Source organism: Muntiacus reevesi, chromosome 9 (genome assembly GCF_963930625.1).
Source record: "Muntiacus reevesi chromosome 9, mMunRee1.1, whole genome shotgun sequence".
Taxonomy (NCBI): Eukaryota; Metazoa; Chordata; class Mammalia; order Artiodactyla; family Cervidae; genus Muntiacus; species Muntiacus reevesi.
In genome coordinates this window covers 39,039,186-39,063,925 of record NC_089257.1, presented here as the reverse complement: position 1 = coordinate 39,063,925, position 24,740 = coordinate 39,039,186, and the positions used below count along the sequence as shown (strand labels likewise).

Here is a 24,740-nt window from a genome sequence, read left to right as displayed (position 1 = left end):
TGTACAAGCCAGCAGCACCGGCCTGGGTCTCAGACTGGGCATGTGCTGCAGGGCCCACCTGAGGCCTCCAGCCAGGCTAGGCGCTGGACTCGAGTGAAGAGCCCATCGGGCAGATCTCGCAGGAAGCGCTTGAGTGCAGAGGAGACGTCGTCCACGTGCTGCTCGCCCTCCTTGAGGCGCACAGAGCGAGCGTCCAACCGTAAGCTCTCCAGCAGCCGTAGTGTCTTTGAGGTCTGACCACACTTGCGGTAGATGCCCTCCGAGGTCAGGCCTGAAGAAGGGTGCGGCTGAGCTGGGGGCGTGGCCAAACGTGAGGGGCTAAGGCACTGGCCAAGGGGCGCGCCTCGAGGCTTTCAGGGAGATCCAGGAAGGAGAGCCTCGGCCTTTGGCAGGAGGTGACGGTCTCTCTGGGAGGGGCGGGGCAGGGCGGGGGCTGTGCCACGGAGGCGGAGCTCACCGCACTGCGTGATGTAGTCCACACAGCGGTACACAATCACAGGGATATCGGAATCTCCTAGCTGCTGCTCTGACAGCGTGTCCCCCGAGCTGGCCGCTGCTTTCTGGATGGCCCCGAGCCAGCCCATGAAGTCCAGCCGCCGCTCCCCCTGGATGTACAGCGTCCTGGGCCAGGGAGTCAGTCACTTGGGGGACCCACCACCTGTCCCACCCCTCCCAGGCCTGCCAGACTGCCCAGGCTTCTCAGAGCCCCTCTGGGAAGCCAAGGCTCACCTCCGCCGTTCCACCAGCACCAGCACCTGGTTCTCATTGTCCCCCTGGACGGCTGTGGAGAGGCCAGTTGAGGTGAGGCCCAGGCCTCGTTCATGGTCCCTAACCTGCTCCCTCCCGAAGCTCTCTGGGTCCACACACCCCTGGGACCTACCCACCAATCCATGGGGTGGCTGAGATGCACCCCAAGGACAGGAGAGGACATGAGCAGGCAGGCTGCTCCTTCTGGCTGGGTTAGGGTAGAGTTCAGACTTAAGGAGAGGGGCTGGGGCCTGGGAGCCCAGGATAGGGTGCCCTGGAGGTTGGGGCCCAGGTCCAGGCATACGCACAAAGCTCCTGTAGTTTCCGAAGTTGCAGCGGCTCCTCACAGGGCCCCTCTGGGAAGACAGCGTAGAGCTCAGAGCCGGTGAGGGCAAACCAGCCCTCCTGGGCCCGCTGTAGGCTCAGGCCAGCTTTGTAGGGAAGGCGTCCAAGCCTCTCAAAGTCCCGAGCCAGCAGATCCTCGGCCAGGGGAGGCACGAATGCCTGATGGGGAGGCCAGGGACAGGGGAGACAGCCAGGGAAACTGCATCAGCCAACAGCACTGCCCACCTGGGACACCCCAGCTGTTTGGCTTGTGGGCATGTACCCATTCTCCACACAGTGCAGTGAACTAACATGGGTATCATGCCCCATTTCATACCATTCAGATATGCCCTCCTCTGGAATGCCTTCCCAGACACCATTAGGGATGTCCCTTCTCTGGGGCACCAAGGCATTCTTGTCCTCTGTTGTAGTACGAATTACAGTTTCTGCTGTTTGGACCCCATCTGTCTCCTCTACCAGCCTGGGAGCCACTGAGGAGCTGGGACCATGACTGGTTCATCCAGGTCCCCAAGCTCCGAGGACTGACCCTCAGGAGGTGCCCAGATAACTGAGCAATGAACCAGAGAATGAGAGTCACAGGCCCTCAAAACACAGGGACCCTAGAGGGTACCTGATTCCAGTCCCCAGGGCAGAGCTTTCCTCTGCAGCCTCCCTGCCTCTTTCCTCCAGGACAAGGCGCTCGTTCCCCCAGAGGCAGCATTGTCCATCCTAGGATGGCTCTGACTTTCATTATTAAACATATACTGAGCATCTAGGGAGTGCAAGGCCCATGGCCCTGCTTCCACAGAGTTGAGCCAGGTCTCCTACCGCCCCCTGCCCCCGGAGGGCTGCAAATTACATCTGGCCCTGGGTCCTGTGTCTTCTGCCTTCCATCCAGCCCTGATCCATAAAGCAGGAAAACCAGGGGTCCTACCCAGCATCCCGACAGACTCCCCCCACAGCAGCCTGCTAACCCAGGCCCACCTTGGCAATGCACGTGACCCACTCACGAGCCAGCTCTGCACTCTCCAGCCCAAACAGGTATAGCCGCTCTCCTTCTGTGTACACTTCAAAGGTATGCTCAAAACTGTTGATACACAAGCCAGGATTCAGGCCCACTCTGCCAAACACTGGCCCACCTCCACCCCCTGCCCCTGAGACTACCCTTCCCTCATCCCATAAGAGGTTAGGGCCTCAGGAGACCTGGTTTAGCCCTTGCATAGCACCAGCTTGCTGTGTGACCCCAGGGAGATTCCACCCGTCTCTGGGCCTGTTTCCCAATCTCCCCAATGGAAGGTTAGACCTTACATCAATAACAGTCTGTGATTCTGCCTGGGGGTGCTCACCCATGGGTGTCAGGAGTGGGCACTGCCAGACACACAATCTCGCTGGCCCGGATCTCCCCGTTGGGGGTCACTGCCCGCTCATTCTCATAGTAGCTCAGGACCCCATCGCTAAGCACACACCACCGTCGGCTGAACTCTGGGGAGAAGACAGGCAGGGGAACTGTGAGGGAGCCCTCCACCCTCACCTGAACATTACCACTGCATCCTCCCTGGGCCTCCACTCCCATCTGACTCATGTCCTCTTCATTCTAATTCCCAAGCTTCCCCCAAATCCATCTTCCTCCCTGTAGCCCCAGCAAGCCAGCCCCACCCACCTCTCCAGCCGCCTCTCTGACCACTCTGGATACACATCCCACACTCCCTGCTTTTGCTCACCCTATTCCCTTTACCCACACCCTCCCACCCTTCAAGGCCAGCCCAAATGCCCAGGAAGACTTCCATAAAGTTACCCCGTGCCCCACCCTCCTCTGCCAGCAGGACCTACTGCCCTGTACTCTGCTTCCTCCTATAATGGATCTAAGGAGACTGACAAGATCCCGTAAAGGAATAGAAATGGGAGTCTGAACCAGGAAAGTAGGAGAAAATGCAGACTGTCAAGGTCACGTAGGCTCGTATAATTCATAGCACTGAGCATCACATAGGTTCAGAGCTTCCTGGCATCCATGTCAATAAAAGAGGATGAGTCAGGCAGTTACATAAATGATATTGCCAAGCAGAGGGAAGTAGACTAGGGGCAGTGCCTCAGGAGCAGTGAGGTGGTGAGCTGCATAGAGTTCCCAAGAAAACTGTTTGGGAGTTGGAGAGCTTCATCTGGGGGTGCTGAGGGATGCAGTGAGTAACGGCCTCAACAGTGCTCACACAGCTCTCATCCTGTCCACGAGAACATGACATTTGCCTTCTGAGGGCAGTGTGCCCCAGAGGCTGCCTCCCAGGCTGAGCTTCCTCCAGAACTCACCCTGCATTCCTCATCCTGTGGCCCTGCAGCACACAGGCCCACAGAGAACCATAAACAGACTCAGAAATAGCAAATTAAGGTCAGGTAAGTAGTGTGAAAAAAGGGCTTGCTATTTTTGATTAAGTGGTTGGGAATCAAGTCTTCAAGGAGTGACACTGAAAGAGACCTGGTTTTTAAGGAAGGGACTAACCATGCAGATATTTAGGGAAATGCACTTTGGGCAGAGGGAACCACAAGTACAAAGGTTCTGGTGAGTATGTACGTTTAGGAAACAGCAAGAAGCCCAGTAAAGCTGGAGAGGAGTCAGCGAGGCAATGGGGTGGGGCAGCCAATGTTCGTGTCCTTGCGGGACTTGGTAATAAGGACTGTGAATTGTACTCAGAGATGGGAGCAAATGGAAGACTGAGGAGAGAGATGACAGAGCTTTAAGCTTAGTCTTCAAACTTCCCAACATCCAACTACTCCAAATACCAGCTGCCCCAACACAGGGCCCACACCTAGCAGGCGCTTAATAAAGGGCTTCTTTGAGCTCAAGGAAACTCTGGCAGTGTCTCACTCTGCAGTGCCATGCTCCACTCTCACCGGATCAGCCCATTTATTAAGCACTCACTGTATACCCAAGACCACACCCAGGACACCCTGCAGGGTGACTAGACCAGAGTGCACTTGGCGCCCTCAGGGGGTGCCCCAGTCTGGCCAGCTCTGGCTTCTCTGGCCCTGCCACCATGCCAGAATGCCATGGTCAGGGCGGGGTCCTGGCACCCACCTTCCCGGGCCCGGCGGTCCTGCAGCAGCTTTCCTGCAGAAGCAGTCTTGTAGACGAAGCTGCTGTGGCTCACAGTTGGCAGGATAACTGAGTAGTGCTTTTCCAGGGGCCTCACTGAATCCAGCCGAGGTACCTCTTTGAGGAAGGGAGGGAAAGAGTGGCTGGTCACGATCCAAGGGAGTACCCCCCTTAACCCCACCTGGACTAGGTATTTAAGCTGGCACTCAGTCACCCACCCCTGCTCCCCAGCACTGTTCCCTGACTAGCACCCTTGGGCTCCTACTGCCACATTCCGGATCTTGCCTAAACCTTTCTCCACCTTTCCCACTTTGTGTAAATTCCACCCCACTCACAAGGCCTGGCTCCAGTACCTCTCCTTCCAGGGAGCTTCCCTGACTCTCCAGCCCAGCTCTTCCTGTTGGAAGCACAGGGCCAGCACACTAGAATGAGGGGGGCCTGGAGCAAACTCTCTAGCAATCCCCAGAGCGAGCTTGTCTCAGACAATGCAAAGCCTAAGGAAGCAGCCTGGCTCCAGCTCTGCTCCCAGCAGTCCCAAAGCCCAAGCCAGCTGGGTGGTCTCCTGTGCCTTCCCGGACACCTGGGCTCCCTCCAGCCCAGCGCGCCCCACCCACCCACGGCCCTGAGCCCAGAGTCCTGGCCGCCAGGCTCCACCCTTGGTCCTGCGATGTAGCCCCAGAGGCTAGTACTGGGCCATGACCAGCGACTTCACCCCCACCACCCCCTTCTCAGCTACCCTGAGAGTGGGAGCCAAATGGGACCCAACCCAACTGCAACAGAGCCCCACCCAGAGAGCGGCAGACTGGGCTGCCCGGGTGAGTCCCTCCGCACACAGGAAATGCAGCACACACTCCCCCCACATACAGAGCAACACAGACACGCTCTGCACACACACACACACACACACACACACACACACACACACACACACCCTGAGGCCCTCGACACTCCCAGGTGCAAGGAAGCAGAGCCACAGCAGCTCAGAGACACACAGACCCAGGCTCATGGACATTGCCTGGAGGTCCCACACTGTGGGCCAGGGAGGGACCCATAAACACACAGAGAGATGCAGACACAGAGACACCAAGGGACATGTGTATGAAGGGGAAGCCAGAGGCACAAATGCCCAAAAGTCATGTAAACGTCACACACACAGTGTCACACCAGGGCCCCTGGCAAAGCTGCAACAACAGCTCAAGTGGTATATGAACCAGACCTCACAGGGCGATACCCCTCCACTGGCACCCAACAACCAGCATCCATCCCCTCCCAAGGGCCTGACCCTGGCAACAGGGAGGTGCCATCCCTTGAGGGGAACAGTCCCCCTCACCTGTGGTCCGGTTGTTCCGAAGGAATTCCATCTGCAGCGTCTGTCCTGCCTGCTCGGCAAGAGCCAGAGGCGTGGGGGCCTCAGGGTCCCCTGAGAAGCAGTTGACCCCAGCCCCACAGCCCAGGAGCGCCTGGGTCTCAGCCAGGTCTGAGGTGGTGACTGCGGCACACAGGGCCTGGAAGGAGGGGACGAGGGGGAGGCTCAGGCCGAGCTGGAGCGCGGGGCCAGTGGGTCAGTGACCCATGCAGGGGCAAGAGGAAGGAAGAGGAAGGAGGCACCCAGGTCAAGGGCCCACCCTCAGAGTGAAAGAGAAACAAGGAAGGCAGACAGACAAGAGGAAAAAAGAAAGGCCAAAGGGAGTGAGCGGGGAGGGGCATCCCCTTAAGGGTCCTAGCCATCCAGGGCTCACCCTGCTGACAGCCCCCTGGGACGGTCAGCCACCAGGCCTGTTCTCTAGAGGATCTCAAGCTCCCTCTGCCTTGAGGAAGGGCAGAGGGGGGTGCTTTGTAGCTCATTCCTCCCACATTTGAATTCCTCACCGCCTGCCCATCCCTCCCAACCAATGGGAGTTGCCGCCCCTCCTGGCTGGCGGCTAGACTGGGCTGGGCTGGGGGCTGAAAGCCTGGGTTCCTGGGAGGTGGAGGCCTGGCTCCCACTGGGCTTCTAGCTGGACTGAGCCTGACTGGGTGGGGCTACTTGGGGGAAGGGCTGAAGGTTGACCAGAGGTCACAAGTGGCACCACCCCCTGCTTCAGAGGCGGTTACCTCCCACTCAGGCCAAGCCAGACCAGGGACAGGGCTTGGCTCCTGGTCTGCCGGGGCTTGGGGGCCCACGAGGGGCCTCATCTTGAGTGGGGTGTGGGTGGGGGGGTGGGTCGGAGCAGCCAGCTGTTTTTCATGAGCCTGACAGGAAATAGCATCCCCATCAAGTTCACTCCTTTTGGCAGGATTCAGAAGGAGCAGGATGGGGTGCGGAGACAGAGGAATCGGTGGGGAGGGAGGCAGACAGATGCTGGGGACGTGGCCTTGGCCCAAGAGTCAGGCCTGGCTCCTCCTTACTTTGTCCCAGCTGTCCCTGTGGCTTAGGCAGTGTCCTTCTTCCGTCTGGGTGTCAGTTTCCCTACAGGATCGCTCCTTACTGTGAGCTAGTGGGAAAGCTTGGCTGACACAGAGTGAGGAATGATGGGGCCATGACTAACGGGGGTGGTTTCAGGGGGCTTCACAGGCCCAGTGCCCTGACCTTGTCCAGCTCCTCCTGGTTGCCAAAGAGTGGGTGGTAGCAGCGGTACTTGCCCTCGCGGTATTTGGCTTCTAGGTGGCACCGCCGGGCACTGGGGCTGCTGTTGGGCTGCAGGGCCTCGCTGGGGGGCACGTTGGCTGCCCAGAAGTGGTTCCCGGCAGCATTGCCCAGCTGTAAGAAGAGCTGTGGGTGCAGGAAAGAGGTCAGAAGGGCAGCCTACAGCTGGGGCCCATGCCCAGCAAAGCCTTGGTTTTGAGGTTGTTAAGTGAGAGGCTGGAAGAGCCAGGCCATCCGCCCACTCTCCCATCAGGGAAGCTGAGGGGACAGCCTGGCCCGCTGGTGGCCCTGGGTGCTCCCTCACTAACGCTGGGCCTGAGCCCAGTCCCCCAGCTCAGTTACGGGACCAGAGGCAGACAGTCTAACAGTCTGGGCCCAGGCTGGGTGCCTGGTGGGGTGCCTTGCTATCTCCCCACCTAGTCCCACATCTGGAACTCTGCATTCCTAAGACTATCACAGCTGGTGGGGGCCTAGCCTGTCAGCCAACTGGGTGGACAGGGATTACAGAAACATCTCCTGTCCCTGACATTCCTCTCTGGACTCAGAGGAAGAGGGGTGAGGGCAGACTTTCGCAGGGCTCTGGCACTTAGGAGACTAGGGTATGCATTCTTTCACTGTGCTGATCACTTGTGGCACAGCTATTTCCTGGGCCCCCCAGTTTGCCTGCTTGCCAGGTGCTGCGTGGGGTGCTGGAGTCAGAGCAGAGAACAAAGCAGAAACAGTCCCAGCCGCCAACGACTCACACTGTGACTCCAGGAAAGTCATTTTCTCTCCCTGCGTCTCAATATCCTCTGTAAACTGGGGTTCTAACCCTAAGTCACAGGGGATATGACACCTAAACTGCTCTGGAGTCTGCAGCTTGGCCGGGGCAGTAAGGAAGGTGGTGTGTGGTCGGGCCCTGGTCCAGCCTCCTGTTGCAGGTCTTCCCCTGTGACTATCACACATATCAGTACCTGGCAACCCCAAGCACACAGGCACAAATGTACATGAGTGAGTATCCCCCAAAAGGACACACTCAGACCCACTGGCACATGTGAGTAGAGATAAAATGAAGTAAATATTTTAGTCTTTGTAGGATAGTCTCTGTGACATCATTTTCTTCTTCTTTTTTAGCAACCTTTAAAATTGTAAAAACATTCTTAGCTCACCAGTCAGTTTGCTAACTTTGCCAAAAATCAATTTGCTCCAAACCCCAACCACTCGATGATCCCGAAGGTCTCTCTAGCTCCAGGGCATTGGAGGTGGTGAGGTGTGGGAAAAGGGGTGGGAGACCCAGGCAGCAGCCAAGGCGGACAGACCCGAAACACAGCTGGCTCCCCACCTCGATAAGTGTTTCCGTCCACACCTTCCTGTCCATTTTCAGGCTCCGCACCTTGGAGACACCAGCACCCAGGCCACGGTGCTCCCCTGCAGACAGGAGGTCAGACACATGGTCATCGGGGGGCCTTCTCCTTTACAGGAGCAGCCCCCTCCCCCCACCACACCCCAGGGCCCATGGGGGCCGTCAGGGAGAGGCCTTGGGCAGGACCCCAGGACTAGGCCTGCGGTTCCCACACAGTTCCATCCTCCTGTGGATGAAAACACTAGGTCCTGCCTCTGCTTGCAAAACCCTGCCTGACCTAGCCTACTTCCGCTCCTCTGATGTGACCAGGGTGCAGGATTCCAACAGGCCTGGGCTCAAATCCAGACCCACTTGCCAGGGGACCCTGAAGAAGCCCCTCCCCTTTCTGTGCCTCAGAGCCCCCATGTGTGTGAGAAGTTGAATCCCTGCCATGCAGGTTAATCATGGTGGGAAAGGCTTGACACACAGGCGCAGCTTCATCAACGATGCTCTCTGACACTGCCTTCGCTCCAGCCCCTCCAGCCAGACAGACCACCTGCCTTCTGGACACCCCAGCCCTGTCTTGCTCTGGCCTGGCACCCTGCCTGCTACACACCTGCACAACGCTTGCAGATGACGACACAGAGGTTGATGGAGGCCCAGTCAGGCTGGGCAGCCCCGCAGTCAGCACAGAACCTGTTGGGGGCCGTGGCCCAGATGCGCTCAGCCACCTCTGAGGTGGACAGGGCCTCGGCGATGGCTCCCTGCATGGCCTCCAGCCACTGCTCCTTCTCCAGCTCCGATTCAGCTGAGAAGCTGGGGACACAGGAGTGGGGTGGGGGACTGGTTGGGAAAGGGCTCAGCGAGATTGGGGGCAGCATGAGGGGGCACAGCACGAAGTGGGGGTAACAATGCATTGAGACCTGATAGTCAGAAGAAGGGGGTGCCCAGGGCCCCTGGGGAGGATGGGCATGGACAGCAACAAGGATACCCCAACCTCGGCCTCACCCAGGGAGCAGAAAATGATGCTGGGAAGAAATGGTGCCTAAGACTTGACAGATGAGAAGGGTGGTGAGGTAAAGAGGTGAAAAGGTGTTCAAGACAGAGGGAATAGCACATGCAAAGGGACATGAAGGTACACAGGGCATTCCAGGGCCCACAGACAGAGTGGGTGTACTGGCAGAAAAGAAGCTGAGAGACAGAGAGGGCAAACCTGTGCCATGCAGAGGAGCTCAAAGTGCACCCGGAGGACAAGAGAGAAGCAGCAGGTTTCAGGGGGTACAGAGATCTTTTCCCTCTGGCTTCTTCCCTACTGCCACCAAGTCTCACGTGTGCACTCAAGATTCAGCTCACCCATAACCCACTGCCATGGCCAAGACAGGTACTGCTGCTGGAGATGGAATAGATGTCAACACGTCATCATGAGAGGTGTGAAGACCACCCTCATCCATTAAGTCTTAGTGTACTGAATCTGCAAAATGCCAAGGCTTTAGCCAAGTGCTAAGCGCATCTCACCTGTGTGCTTATATCTGACTGTGTGAGCCCATGTGTGTCAGGCTGGTGGAGGCCCTTGGTGCTGAACACCAAATCAACCGAATTAAAGTTCATGACAACAAGGAACTAGGGAAATGGGCAAGGCTCTGTAAAACTGACAGGGAAGGAAAACTCCAGAGAAAGTATCCACTAGTCATGAAGGAGAATGGCAAAGAATCTCTGGCCACAGATGTCAACCAAAAATGACTATGAATATAAGAAATGAACAAACGCAAACTTGGCTATCAAAAAAGAAAAAGAACCCTCTGGTGGTCACAGATAGACAGCCAAAGGGTGAGGAAGCAGGAGCCAGGCCAGAGGGCCCACAGGCCTAAGGCCTGCAGGAGAGGGGCCAGACAGAGGTGAAACGTGACGGAGGGAAGAGAGAGGTAGTGACAGGTCTGCCCAGCGGTGAGCAGGAGAGGCGGGGTCCCCGTGGGTGGAGATGGGGGCCAGGGAGGAGCAGTGAGTTGAGGAGGGACTAAGCGGGGAATGTCCACAGAACTATTAGACATGCAGGTCTAGAGCTCAGGAGAAAGAGCCACCGGAGGAAGAGCAGATCTGACTAAGGGCAAAAAAGACGACGATGGAGCGATGGTGATGCTGTGATAGATAATGGCTTTACAGAGACGGCCGTGATCCTGATCACAGAGAAGGAAACTGAGGCACAGAGTGGTCACATGATTTGCCCAGGTCACACAGTGACCCAATGATGGGCCCAGATATTACACTGATTATGTCCCCCTGAAGTTTGGAGGTTGAAACCTCAAACCCCAGTGTGGCTGCATCTGGAAACAGGGTCACTAAGGGAGGTAATTAAGGTTGAACAACATTGTTAGAGCAGGGCTCTGACCCAAGACTGGTTTCTTTATAAAGAGAGGAAGGAACACCAGATACCCCTCTCTCCACATGCACAGAGGAAAGGCCTGTGAGGACCCAGGGTGGAGGAGAAAGCCACCTACAAGCCAGAAGAGCGGCCTCGCCAGAAACTAACCCTGACAGCATCTTGACCTTGGACTTCCAGCCTCCAGAACTGTGAGAAAATAAACCTGTTGTTTAAGATCTGGGGTCTGTGGTATTCTGTCACAGCAGCTGAGCTGACTGATACAAAAGATTTGAATCCAGGCATGGCACAGAGCCTCAGAGGAGGTGACTGAAGGTCTGTGAGTGGGCAATTCTGTCCGGGAGAGGACAGAGAACAGAGACAGATCACTGATGGACAGCTGAGTTCAGAGGAAACCATGCTGGTAGCGTCCTGGAGGCTCAGGGAGGAGCTCACAGGATGGGCACGAGACAGGGAGTGAGGAGCAGCCTTGATCTCAAGCAACTGTCAGCGACAGGCAAGCGCCTGTGAGGGGAGCAGGGCAGGCTGTAGGGGACAGCAGGGTGAGTGTGCGGTGCAGAAAGTGCATATGGCAGCAGTGTGGCAGGGAAGGGCAGACAGTGACGGACAGAGGGACGGGTGTGAGACTTCTTGGAAGGGATCAGAGCAGGTTAGCAAGTGAAGGGCAAGGCCCAGCAGGGTGGGCAGGGCTGGGAAGAGAGGGGAGCAAAGGAACCTAGAAGCAGGGGTGGCTTCCTCCATATGCAAGAAGAAAATACGATCAGGGAGTGACGATGCAGGTGAGCAAGGGGTGGGAGGCTCACCTGAAGATGCGGTAGGGGGTGGTAAGGTCGAAGCTGCGCCGGTCAGCCGCTTCCTTCACGTTCCCCACGCTCATGTCAATGAAGGTGATGCCGATGCCCAAGCGGTACTCCTGGTAGTAGGTGGGAAGGGGTGAGGGCAAGGCTGGGGGTTGGGGCACAAGACCCAGGGAGGGGGCAGAGAGGAAGGGGAAGTGGGACTTTAGGGACTAGAAAGCGCCTAGGAAGGAGGTAAGGGAGGGTTCAGGAATCTGGGCATGGGTAAACGGACCTCGATCAGAGGCCATGTTGCAATAAATAGGGGGTGCAAGAGCCAGGGTGGTGATGGGAGGGTAACGTTCAGGAATCAGGCAGGAGAAGGGGTCAGAACGAGTGGCAGGACAAGGCGGCAGGTGAAGGGCTGAGTCAAGAGAAGAGGGAAAGGGCAAGGGGAGGGCTGAGGACCAAGTAGGTGGGGCTGAGGGACCAGGTGGGTGAAAGGCGGGACTAAGGCACTTGGTGGGCAGGGAACAAGGGAGAGGGTCAGCAGCCTGGCAGACTAGTCACACCTCCAGATTCTTGTAAAGCTGAACTTTGTCCCCGACCACGGCCACATAGAGTTTATTCTTGAAGCCACGAAGCTCCAGGCTGCCAGCATGGTCATGGGGCTCTGAGCCTTGAACACCCAATGGGTAAGCGCTAGACATGCGGGCCCGGGCACGCTGCTCAGCCACCGCCTGCTGCAGGGCCTGCATCCACTCCTTCCGCTCCGCTGCGGGCAAAGGGCAAGGGGAAGCCCAAGCTCAGCTGGGTAGGGATTCCCTCAGGGTTCCCCACTCCAGGCTCCTCAGGCAACTCCACTGCCAGAAAGCCCACCCGGACTATCCCTCCTGTCTCTGTCCACCTCCAAGTTCTCTGATGTGGACCAGCTCAGGCTCTGATCCCAGCTGTGCCACTTAGGGTGGGCAAGGCACATGGCCTCTCCGAGCCTGTATCCCCTGAAATGGGGATGTGTGGTGCTGAAGACTCTCAGTGGTGTCTCAAGCACAAAGCTGGTCAGAGGGGGACCTCCCCTCCCCCACTTCACAGAAGGCTGACTCCTCGCTGGGACTGATATGGGGGGAGCAGATGTTCCCTGGTTCTCCTCCCCAACTTCTCAGGCCGAACTGCCAGTCTTCTCTCCACCCCACTCCATACCATCACTCTCTGCCCGGAAGGCAAAGGTCCGGTTGTTCGTGATCACTTCGAACTTTTGGTCCCCAATAGCAGCCACTCGGGAGATGCAGGCCACGGGGACAAAGCGCTTTGAGTAGGCATCCTAGGGGAGAGGGAGGAGCCAGACTGTGGGGGTGAGGACCACAGAGGCCCAGCCCCTCTGTGATCCCCTCAACTTCTGCTGAAATGAAGGTGGCAGCCCCATCTCCCACAGGTGGTCAGTGACAGTCCCTATGCCACCTGGGCCAAGGCCATGGCTGGTCAATGGGCCAGGAGGACACAGTCCTTAGAGCTCTGGTGAGGACTCATCTAGGCAGGGACTCTGCCTGGGTCCAGTGTCAGGGTTCAGGCTGGAGCAGGGCCATGTCAGGGACTAACAGGCCTCACCTTGTTACTGTCGAAGTACCGCAGGTGACTGGCATCCAGTCTCACCCATCGCTTCTGATAGATGTAAGATCTGGAGAGGGAGACGCAGAGCAACAACAGAGCAAAGGACTGGGAATTAGGAAGCAGTTCCAGGATCACCCTAGCTCCCTCTGGCAGTCACATACAAAGTTAGAAACAGCCAGATCCAAGGCATGGAGAAGAAATGGTCATGGAGAAGAAAATGGACTTTACCTACAGCAAGAGTGAATGAAATCAGACTCAAAGTAGGACTTCCCAGGGTTTTTCCTGTTTTGTTTTTGGTCATGCCATGCAGCCTGGGGGATTCTTAGTTCCCTGACCATGGATCAAACCCGTCCCCCATGCTTTGGGAGTGCAGTTTTGCCCACTGGACCACCAGGAAAAGGACTTCCCAGTTTTAAGGGTAATAATACATAAATCTGGTGGGGATGATAGGCAGTTACAGTCTACCTAGAGGGAGACCTGCTCAAATAACCTTGTCCCTTCCGGTTGTCCAATTCGTGATACCAAATATACTAGACTAAGACCATCCCATGCAGAGGACCAGCACAACCCAACAAGCCTCACTCACCCCTGTGGGGGGTTCTTGTCCAGCCAGCCAGCCTTGATGACCAGTGGGGGCGGGGTGGGGCCCACGGGCAACCCGTCCATGGGGTGCGGGGGAAGCTCAGGGGTCAGGAGGCTGCTGGGCAAAGATGCGCTCAGGCTGCTGGTGTGCCAGTCACCACTGGGGGAAGAAGAGAGGGGATGAGGGGGCCAGAGTGGGGACTCCCACAGGGCTGGGGCCGAGCAGATGGAGAGAACGGGCTGGGCGTGGGGAAGGAGGGTGGTGGTTTGGGAGAACCACCCGAAAGGAGTGGACACTTACTTGGGGACACGCTCGTAGGCATAGTCATCTTCATCTTCATCCCCTTGGTCGTCTCCAGACAGGTCCTCCCCCTCGCTCAGCAGACTGGCCACACGCACGGCCCGTGGGACTTGACTCGCTGGGGGCTCCTCCTGCCCCCCAGACCCACTCAGTGTCATGCTCTCCTTCAAGCCCGAGATCACACCACTAACTCTGTCCAGGCCCAGTGCCCACACAACTCAGCACTCCTGTTTCCTCACCCACCTCTCCTCCCCAACCCCCGGCAGACTACCCAGGGACCCAGGGAGATGGGGTCACACAGACAGAGAAAACCAGTGCAGGCAGGGGCCCAGGTCTGAGACAAAGACAGAAAAGATAAAGAGATAAAGACATGGATGGAAGGTTAAAACACTCAAGAAAGACAGGGACACAGAAAGTGAGACAGACAGACACAGGGACAGACACCCCAAAACAGAGGGAGAGAGGGCGGTCACACAGCCATCCAAGATGCAGCTTAAGACTAGATCTGGAGCCACAAACCAGAGCCCCCAGACCCTTGCACAGCTGAACAGAGAAGAGGAAGGGAACTCTCCAGGGAGTTGGCTGCCCACTCTCTATCGGGTGGTCCCCAGGGTCTGAAAGGCAGCGGGTGGCCCACCCTCCATGCTGACAGGCAGAGAGCCCAAACCCTAACCACTGCCTGCCCTACCTTCTTGGTCATCATGGCAGCTGGGGCCCTTGGCCCCTCCTCTGGGACCTCATCGTAGTCAGAGTCATCTGGGGAGGTAGACGGATGGGAGAGACTCAGAGACAAAGAAACCAAGCCTCCCCCAGCCCATGAGTGATCCCTGCCCCCACTCTGGCCTGGCTTTCAAAAAAAGGCACAAGGGACAGGAAGTGCTATTTATACTCTCAAGGCTTCACAGGACAACATTAGGGGGTAGCCGAAGGAGAGGCCAGGCCGCCACATGGAGGTCTAACTAGGCAGCCAGCTTGGGGGTCAGGGCAGGGACTCCCCTAAAAAGGCTAAAAAAAACCCCAAAAAACAAGAATCGAGACTCAAGAAAAGTGGACAAGCCAAGGAAAAGCAAACTGCCCATGACCATGGAAAACAGTCCTAGGCTTTAAACCATGAGTAACTCAAGAAGTCTGCCATCTGTTCCCACCTAACAGTCAGTCGGCTGGAGAGCTGAGTGCTGTCTCCATTCAGAGGCTGAAGGGAAGGATGCTCACCTATCCAGGGCCACTCAGCGGGGCAGTGGCAGGGCCCAAGACAAAGGGGAGCGCGATCCTTGTATCCTTGTAGACTCTTCGGCCCCGAACCCAGGCCCACCCCGAGTCCTGCTGCACTACAGCACTCACCAAACTCCGGGGGCAAGCGGGCGGGCTTCGGAGGGATCTCTGGGGCGCTGCAAGGTGCAGACGGGGGCTGAGGAGGCCCCCTGGGGACAGTGACCGGGGACTCCGCAGGCTCCGGTTCGGGAGGGGACGGTGATGGTGGTGACAGTAGCTCCTCTTCCTTGGAGGGAAGGCTGGGAACAGACCAAAAGTTGGGCATCAAGCTCAGTGTGGTTGAGTCACTGAGTCAGCGACACCGCAACAGGGCCAGGACTCAAACTCATTGAGCCCCCAGCTCCCCTGGGCTGCGGCACAACTCATTCATTCCACACACTCAGAGAGAAGCCCGCCTTGCCTCACTCCCCTGGCCAAACCCTCCAAGCTCCCCAAAGCAGGTGCCTTCCTTGGCTTCATGAGCTAGCCCTGCACTGCTGGGCAGGGTCAACTGGCCCCAAAGTGCTAACCTTTAGCCACATGTACCCACTGGGTCTCCACTCTAAAACAGGGCTGAAAACCAGAAGAAGGTGGGAGGTAGTTTACTTCCCAGCCTAGGGAATCAGGAAAGGCTAGACCTGAGCTTTTAAGAATAAGAAGGCGTTTGTCTAAGAATGGACGAGACAAGACTGAAATGGGCATTGAGGCTAAGGGCACAGACCAGAGCCTCAGAAACCAAGTCCTGAGGCAACACGTCATCTCTAGCTCATAACCACATTCTTTCTTGTCTTGGATATTCACCATCCTCTGGGTGCCCTCAGACCCCTCAAACTCATCTGAAACCACCACACTCCCTGCTTCTCATCTCTGCTACCCCTGCCCCAGGATCCAGACTCCAAGGCCTGGGCTCCCACAGCCACTAGGCTCCTGTCTGTCTCTCGGTCTGTCTGTTTCAGCACAGGTCACACTGCTCCCTGCAGGCTGAGCGTCTCCAAAGGGCTTCAGCATCAGAGACATGGGTTTGAGCCTTGCCTCAGTCTCAGTTCCTGTGTGCCCTGAGGCAAGCACCTAGCCTTTCTGAGCCTCAGTTTCTTCTTTGGTGAACTAAGGACTACCAAACCACTGTGGCACGGTGGCTGGAGGATTAACCAAGACGTGGCGTGTCATGGGCCAACACACACACCAGCCAGATCAGGTACCTGAGCCCTGGAGCCTGGCACCAACTGCCATCTCTGCCAGTGTCCAGCAGGGGCCGAGAAGGAGCACCAGAGCGGTGGGCCACTTTCCCCACTGATGATCTCAGCCTCTCCACTGCTCGGTGTCCCTGGCAGTGGCTGACAGTGTGTGACCACTGAGAAAGCAAGGAAGGGCTGGGCATGAACACGATGCCAGGCCTTGGCTCCTGCTCTTGCCTCCTGCAGGAATACCTTGCTCCCTGGTTTCTGATCAGAGATCTCAGTTCAGTTCAGTTCAGTCGCTCAGTCATGTCCAACTCTTGAAACCCCATGGACTGCAGCATGCCAGGCATTCCTATCCATCACCAACTCCCAGAGTTTACTCAAACTCATGTCCATTGAGGTGGTGATGCCATCTAACCATCTCATCCTCTGTCATCCCCTTCTCCTCCTGCCTTCAATCTTTCCCAGCATTAGGGTCTTTTCCAATGAGTCACTTCTTTGCATCAGGTGGCCAAAGTATTGGAGTTTCAGCTTCAGCATCAGTCCTTCCAATGAATATTCAGGACTGATCTCCTTTAGGATGGACTGGTTGGATCTCCTTGCAGTTCAAGGGACTCTCAAGAGTCTTCTCCAACACCACAGTTCAAAAGCATCAATTCTTCAGTGCTCAGCTTTCCTTATAGTCCAACTCTCACATCCATACATGACTACTGGAAAAACCATAGCCTTGACTAATGGACCTTTGTTGGGAAAGTAATGTCTCTGCTTTTTAATACGCTATGTAGGTTGGTCATAACTTTTCTTCCAAGGAGTAAGCGTCTTTTAATTTCATGGCTGCAATCACCATCTGCAGTGATTTTGGAGCCCAAAAAAATAAAGTCTGTCACTGTTTCCCCATCTATTTGCCATGAAGTGATGGGACGAGATGCCATGATCTTCGTTTTCTGAATGTTGAGTTTTAAGCCAACTTTTTCACTCTCCTCTTTCATTTTCATCAAGAGTCTGTTTAGTTCTTTTTCGCTTTCTGCCATAAGGGTGGTGTCATCTGCATACTTAAGGTTATTCATATTTCTCCTGGCAATCTTGATTCCAGCTTGTGCTTCATCCAGCCCAGTGTTTCTCATGATGTATTCTGCATATAATTTAAATAAGCAGGGTGACAACATACAGCTTGACGTACTCCTTTCCCCATTTGGAATCAGTCTGTTGTTCCATGTCCAGTTCTAACTGTTGCTTCCTAACTTGCATACAGATTTCTCAGGAGGCAGGTCAGGTGGTCTGGTTTTCCTGTCGCTTTAAGAATTTTCCACAGTTTGTTGTGATCCACACAGTCAAAGGTTTCGGCATAGTCAACAAAGCAGAAATAGATGTTTTTCTGGAACTCTCTTGCTTTTTCGATGATCCATCGGATGTTGGCAATTTGATCTTTGGTTCCTCTGCCTTTTCTAAATCCAGCTTGAACATCGGGAAGTTCATAGTTCACGTACCATTGAAGCGTGGCTTGGAGAATTTTGCTAGCAAGTGAGATGAGTGAAACTGTGCAGTAGTTTGAGCATTCTTTAGCATTACCTTTCTTTGGGATTGGAATGAAAATTGACCTGTCCCAGTCCTGTGGCCACTGTTGAGTTTTCCAAATTTGCTGGCATATTGAGTGCAGCACTTTCACAGCATTATCTTTTAAGATTTGAAATAGCTCAACTGGAATTCCAGTACCTCCACTAGCTTTGTTCGTAGTGATGCTTCCTAAGGCCCACTTGACTTGGCATTCCAGGATGTCTGGCTCCAGGTAAGTGATTATACCATCATGATTATCTGGGTCATGAAGACCTTTTTTGTATAGTTCTTCTATGTATTCTTGCCACCTCATCTTAATATCTTCTTCTTCTGTTAGGTCCATATCATTTCTGTCCTTTACTGTGCCCATCTTTGCATGAAATGTTCCCTTGGTATCTCTAATTTTCTTGAAGAGATCTCTAGTCTTTCCCAATGTATTGTTTTCCTCTATTTCTTTGCACTAAGATCTACTCATCCTTTAACTTCTCACTCAATGCCCCTTCTCTCAAAGTCTTTCCTGACCCTTCCCTGCTCCCCTAGGCCCTGCCCATGTTATCCTCTGTGATGAGCTTTTAGGTGAATTATTCCAAGTAACCTGATGTTTAGTACCTCCCTCCTTTGTGCCAGGTACTGTGCTATCATCTAAGCCGGACCTGCACCCTGACTCCACAGTCTGGATGATTCTTAGGACACGTGGTGGCTACTTCTACATCACCCTGAAGCCTATCTCCTTTCTCTCCATAGATAAAGAATGGACAAAATTCTTTCTCCCTAGAAACCTGATAAAGGCGTTAAGTCAGCCACGCTCCCGGGCAACACTACCTTTGGCAAGAGTGGCTTGAGTGCAGAACTGCACCTGGACTGGGAGAAACCGTAAGTGACCTCTTGACCTGGGGGAGAAGCTGGAGCTCTGGGCTTCCCAGAGTGTGGTGGCTTGTTACTGGGCACAGCCTGTGCAAGGGACCTGAAACCACACCTGTGAGGTTGTTAGAAGACATACTGGCTCCTTGCAGCAAGAGGTCTCCAAGCCAGGGGGGCTCCCACACTTGTCCACTGTGAGTCTCGTCCTCCACCCCCAAGCTGCCCCCTGGAGGACCACAGAGAATGGCTCCCAGACAGCTGTATGGACGGCGGCAGTGACTGCCAGGACCCCCAGCAGAGGAAGACCCAGTGCTGTCCTCATGGCCAGCTCTTCCCTCTCTCTATGCTTCCCAGAGAATCTGATGCCAAGTGAGCCTAGGGTAGGAATTTAGCTGGACCTACGAAGACTCCCCCTACAATGAGCACTGTACTAGGCTGTCTCCCCAACGTCACCCTGAATCTCTTTAGGGCAAGGGCAGCGTTGATCTTGACTCTTTATCCCCACAGCCCACCTAGTACAGGGCCTGGCTGAGATAGCAACAAGAGTATGTTGGATGGGCGGGTGAGTAGATAGGTAGGTGGACAGGTTGGCCAATAAGGTCAAGAGGGAAGCAAATAAAAGGCAGGCTCGAGGGCATGACCTATGGTGTCCTCTCCCAGCTGGTCAGATCTAAAGTCCAAAGCAGACTATCACACACAATTTCCCAGACTCCAATACGAAGGGGCCCTTGGAGGCCTGGCCTGCGATCTGCTGAGAGCAGAGCTCTAGGATGTTGGATCAGGACCAATCAGATGGGCTCAGAGCAGGAGGGACAGCTGCTGCCCTTCCAATGCCAAGCAGGACTGTGTCGGCCTGGCTCCCTGTCTCCCCCAGGACTGACAGCCAGTACTGAGGCAAAGGTGATGGCAACAGAGCATCCTCAGAACCCAGGCAGCATCAGCCCTCTCATCTCAGGCCCCCAGTCCTTCCCCACCACTGTCCTGATCATCTGTGAGGGACCTGCCCTTCCTGAGGCCTGGCTCCCCAGCATGTGGGTTCCCTAAGACAAGTGCCATACGCTCCTTCTTCACTACTGTATGCCCAGCACTCAGCAGGGATTAATAAATGAAGACCTGGGTTACTTAATTCTTATTAAGTATGTGTGTATGTATATTTTCCCAGGAGCTTTAAGTGGATTCATTCATTTACTCATCACAAGGGTTCCCTAAGGAGAGCGTCTTGCTATCCCAACTTTATAGACGAGGAAACGGAGACACAGAGGCCGGAAGTAATTTGCTCTTGGTCCCACAGCTAGGATGTGTACCCAGGAAGCACCACAGCTGCAAACTCAACCACCAGGGGCAAACGAGGCCACAGCCGGGATCCCAGGGCTTCTCTGAGATCCGCCTCCTCATACTGGCTACAACTCAGGATCCAGACAGCTCTGAGTTGATGTTCCATCCAAAAGGAAATGTGATCACATTTCTGATGGCCCTGTTACCATAGTGATAAGGGAGAGAGGAACAGATGCTAAGGGCTCCTTTCCCAGCAAAGTCCCTGCAGGAAAAGGGTTGTGTGCCAAGAAAGCGGAGCAAGGGGACCCCACGGGCCTCCCAGTCTCATTCTAGACATCTCTTCCAGGAAGCCTCCTGGCTGATCCCCCCTCCCGGCCTACCACGGGGGACCAGGGCCATGCTGAGTCAGGGCCAAGACCAGGAAAGGAGAAGTGGTAGCAGGAAGGCACAGATGTGGGAAATCCCGGGGGACGGGGCAGTGCCCACAGAGTGACCGAAAACCAGCTGAGTCCTGACCACTCAGTGCCTGCACCCCTTAGAGCAGCCCCTGCTCCAATCTGCAGCTGAAGCCCAGCTGGGGTGCTCCCACTGACCCCTGACCCCACAAGACCGGAAGATCAGTCCCAGGCCTGGGAATGGACTCAGCAGCCCTGCCTCCAAGCCTCTGCTCACACCACTTCTTCCTGCCTACATCTCCCGGCCCACTCCCTACATCTCAGCTTGTGGAAAGCCTGTCTGTACCTCTGAACACGGCTCAATAGGCCACCTCAGGGCAGCCTTCGAGATGCCCACACAGAGCTGCTCTCAGCCTGCCCCTCATTCCTGGCCCCTCTGCTCCTTCAGCCCCTTTCTTCTCTATCCAAGTGGCATATGGACCCATCTGCTCTCCACATTATGCCCAGAGCAAGGCTGGGCACCCTAGGGCAGGGACCACCCCAGTCTGGGCCCTTAGCCTAAGAAGGTTTGTTTTACTGGGTTACAGCAAATACACACAGCCAATCTTATGTATCTATGGGTTAGGGGACATGTGAGGGTCCCAAGCCAAAATGGGTAAGAACAGAGGGACAGGGTGACCATGTAATTAATCATATAAATGGTAACATTTCCAAGAGTTAAAAGAGGCATCTTTTTTTTTTTTTTTTTGCAGCATGTGGTAATCTTAGTTCCCTGACCAGGGATCGAACCCGTGCCTCCTGCATTGTGGACAAGTGCAGAATCTTACCCATTGGGCCACCAGGAAGTCCCAAAAGAATCACTATTAACAACTATGTCAGGCCACAGGTGCAAGTGGGCCTATCCTGGACGAAATGAGACACGTGGTCACTGTAGGTAAGAGACAGAGCTTGGCAGCCAGGCAGCCCTGGGCCTCCAAACCAGCTGAACCACTCATCGGTCTGTGTCGTCACAAAGCATGTCACTTCACCTCTAAGCCTCAGGTTCCCCTCTGATCTACTTCCGAGCTTGCTGATAACCAGTAGAGAGCCATAGTCACAAGTCATCAACACAACTTTCTCACCCTGGCCGAGTGAGGCCACAGGGCCACCCTGCAGGAGGTCCAGGCCCCACAGGCTAAACCAGGAACTTGCTTCATGGCCCCTCCTCCAGGGGGGCCCCTGGCTCTCAGTCACCCCACAGGCAGATGGGCCGAGATGCAGGACGGGGCAGTCTGAATATTTCAGGCTGGCCTGGAACTGATCCCCCACTCACTCCAGCCATCCTGAGTTGAGCTGCTTTCCATAAATGCAGACTCTCAGGCTTTTGCCCATGCTGTTCTTTCCACCAGGAACACAGCTCCCTGCCCGGCCACCTCCTACTCTTCCTTCCAAAGGTGCAAGTCATACATCCTTTCCCTCCACTTTGTGCCTCCTTTCATATCCCTGGCTGGGTTGGGGTCTCCTTGAGGCTTCTCTAGCCTTCAGACTTCTGAGCACTCAGTATAGTTGTATCTGTCATTGTCTGCTTTGCTGTACTCACCTCAGAGGACCAAGGACCCAGGTCTACAACCCGTCCTGAGTAAGGACCTTCCCCCTAAAGGGTCACACAGGGCTTGGAGGGACCCAGCCCAAACCAGCCCCTGGACTTTCACCAGCAAGGCCAAGAGGTGGGGTCAGATTACGGTTTGGACACGTCAGCCTCCTCTCCTGACCTCCTCTACCCACGGGGGCAGACTTTCCCAACTGCCCACTTCCTCGTCCTCCTCAGGGCCCAGGCCTTATCCTTATGCCTTTTTCTTCCTCCACAGCTGCCCTTGTCCTTCCTTCTCCATCATGAGGCCCAAGGCTCAGCTCTTCTAGCACTTTCCGGGTTCTGTTCTATTTACTTCTGCCTAAACCACAGCAGAGAAAGCCCTCCCAGGGTCTCACTCCTTAGACGCGATGTCTGTGGGACGCCTCTCAGCTTCTGCATAAGCTGTCAGTCCTCTCAAGTCAATCCCTTCCCATGCCACAGCATCATCCCACCCAGAGGTGGCTTTGGTGACTGCGTTTTCAGTGAATGAATGACCACCACCCAACTCACGTACTGAATACTGGAGGTCAGCAGCTCTCCATTCCTCCACAGTGCCCGACTGACCTGGCACCCACCTTCAAAACCAAGGTTTCACCCAGCTCTTTGCACATCCCCTTGGAACAATATAAGTACCACTGGCTAAGGCGTTCTGAGTCTTTTTTTTTTTTTTTTTTCCATTTAATCCTCATGATGACCAGATCATCAACTCTCCTGTGCTCAGGACACGCCTCCTCCTTCAGGAAGTCCACCCAACTGTTCCCTCCTCCAAGCTCACAGTTGGGTGCCCTGCTGTTGTGGGTAGCAAAGGGCTGAGGCCCAGGTCTCCCATGGCAGCTCTTCATGCCTCCTAGGCTTGACCCAGTGCTGGCTTGTGAAGGCAGTGGGGGGAGGAAGTTCACCCCTCAGGGAGCGCACGACTGTACTAGCCCCTCTCCCCCATCCCTGGGCTGGCCTGGCCAGAGGAGAAGGTGCAGGTGTTTGCTGGGCCCTATGGAAAGATAAGCCAAGGGTGCAGGGGTGGGCCAGGCACACAGACAGAATCTGCTTAGAGGAATCTCTATGTCCCCAGTGGCCCAAGTACAGGGTTACTGAGTTCATTAGGGGTCACAGCAATTGGGGGGATTCCCCCAATAACAAAGGCACACCCACCATACCACCAGGAAGAAGGGGTAGGAAGACACCAACTAAGGGTCAGCCCTTGGCAGGTCTCCCTATCGCCTGGATGGGGGTAGGGCAAGAGGGCTTGGGTAGGCGAGCTGCCAGAGCTACAGCACCCTTGAACTTGACCCTGAGATAAGTCACCTAAGCCTCTGAAGGGAATCCTCAGGGGGTGCAGAGAGCCAGAAGTGAGATCAGCACCAGATCTCTTTAGGGCAAGAGACCCCAAAGAGGAGCAGTCCGTACAGCCCAGGAGACAGGCCCCGGGAGCTCCCAACAAACCCAGGAGAGATGTTTAGGGTGAGATGGAGATGTGGAAAGCCCAGGGCAGAAGTGGGGAAGAGAGAGGGGAGAAAAGGAAAGGGCAGGAGAAAAACAGAAAATGTACAGAAAGTGAAAGAAGAGAGGGAAGTCTGAGAGTAAAAAAGGGAGGGGGAGGAGAGCAGCACAGAAAACCTAACCTGTGGAGAGGCGAGATAGACAGACAGACTGGGATTCCTGCCCTACCAGGCCCGTAGGAGGAGACGGCCCCCTTCCCTCAGCCGACACCCCAGCCCACAGCGGCCCCTTGCTCACCCTCAGACGCCCTCTGGATCCGGGGCCCAAGAGCTCCCGTGGTTCTGGCCTGCTGGGCCCAGTGTGCGCCGTGTACCTGACTGTTCAGCCTGTGTCCGACCCAGGCTGGCCTCGCAGACAGTCCGGCCCCGCTCCCTGGGTGTGCCTGAGACCACGTCTGGCTCCAGGTATGGCTCTGCACTCCCGCGATTTGTGTCGGAGTGTTTGTGATCACTTGTCTGAGTGTGTGTTTCTCTGTGTAACTGTGAGCCTGTCTGGAAGAGTGAGTGTGTGTATGTGTACGTGTGTGTCTGTGTCTGAAGCCAGCTTTGGTCTCCTCTAGCTTCCTGCTCTCCGCCTCCCCCCGCCCCCTGCAGCCCTGGCCAACGCACACACTTCCTGAAAACACGACTGAGACAGAGAAAAGTCACCCAGAATCCCCTGGGGCAGACACTTCCTCTCCACCCCCAGGCTGGCTCCCCCCTCCCAAAGCTGAAGCGGGTGGACAAACCACCCCAGTGACATCGAGCAGGGCCTTCCAGAGTGGACACTCTGGCTGGCCCCTCCCCACTCACACAAGAAGGCCCAGAGAAGTTAGGAAAGAGGCTCTCTGAAGAGAACAAGTTCTGCCCTAGCAACAAATGATCAGTGTTCAGGAAGCCCAGGGATTGGCTGGACTGCAGAGGGTCGAGGGCACAGGTGGGAGGCCTTGCGATGTGACTCCAGCTGGCTGCTGCCCACTCTGGGCAAATCCTCCCTCTTCTCCAGGTTTCTCCAGACATCCAGGTATCGGAGTAGGACACGGAGGCCCAGAGCAGGCTAGGGGAGGCTCTGCAGAGTGACCCTGGGTCAGAAATGACCTCTCTGCCACGCTCAGGGAAGCGGGCTCAGAGGGTTCACATCTATGACACCTGAAGCTGAGTAGACAGTCCCAGGCCAATAGGCAGGGTTTGAACACTGCCTTCCCCTATGCTGGGTTGTGTGACTTTGAACAAGTTTCTCAGTGTCTCTGGACTTGTCAGTTAGTTATCTATTACAGGCTTAAGTGATGGTGGGGGTACAGACCCTTTGGGGGTCAAATAGGGTCCTCCTAGGCCAGGCAAATAGTGAACCTGCTTCTGAGAGTCCTGACCCAGCTGGGGCAGAGGGGAAGA

The 24,740-nt window shown here is 55.6% G+C and overlaps 1 protein-coding gene across 5 annotated transcripts in view; it reads right to left on the bottom strand.

Annotated features, from left to right (window-relative positions):
* Positions 1 to 24,740, bottom strand: part of ARAP1 (ArfGAP with RhoGAP domain, ankyrin repeat and PH domain 1) — a 60,791-nt gene that overhangs the window by 11,048 nt on the left and 25,003 nt on the right. For 3 of the 5 annotated variants that reach the window (XM_065943949.1, XM_065943951.1, XM_065943950.1), the window contains exons 4-22: positions 15,089 to 15,258; positions 14,436 to 14,503; positions 13,748 to 13,878; positions 13,451 to 13,606; positions 12,862 to 12,931; positions 12,457 to 12,577; positions 11,829 to 12,031; positions 11,284 to 11,393; positions 8,720 to 8,919; positions 8,104 to 8,189; positions 6,726 to 6,908; positions 5,487 to 5,661; positions 4,139 to 4,273; positions 2,418 to 2,553; positions 2,056 to 2,158; positions 1,056 to 1,251; positions 730 to 781; positions 458 to 621; positions 59 to 271 (exon numbers count right to left, since the gene is read on the bottom strand). In XM_065943949.1, the coding sequence (XP_065800021.1) occupies positions 59 to 271; positions 458 to 621; positions 730 to 781; positions 1,056 to 1,251; positions 2,056 to 2,158; positions 2,418 to 2,553; positions 4,139 to 4,273; positions 5,487 to 5,661; positions 6,726 to 6,908; positions 8,104 to 8,189; positions 8,720 to 8,919; positions 11,284 to 11,393; positions 11,829 to 12,031; positions 12,457 to 12,577; positions 12,862 to 12,931; positions 13,451 to 13,606; positions 13,748 to 13,878; positions 14,436 to 14,503; positions 15,089 to 15,258 (2,672 nt within the window). Of the gene's footprint in view, positions 1 to 58; positions 272 to 457; positions 622 to 729; positions 782 to 1,055; positions 1,252 to 2,055; positions 2,159 to 2,417; positions 2,554 to 4,138; positions 4,274 to 5,486; positions 5,662 to 6,725; positions 6,909 to 8,103; positions 8,190 to 8,719; positions 8,920 to 11,283; positions 11,394 to 11,828; positions 12,032 to 12,456; positions 12,578 to 12,861; positions 12,932 to 13,450; positions 13,607 to 13,747; positions 13,879 to 14,435; positions 14,504 to 15,088; positions 15,259 to 23,607; positions 23,949 to 24,740 lie in introns of those variants that run through there. The other 2 variants (XM_065943954.1, XM_065943952.1) reach the window with 2 other exon arrangements.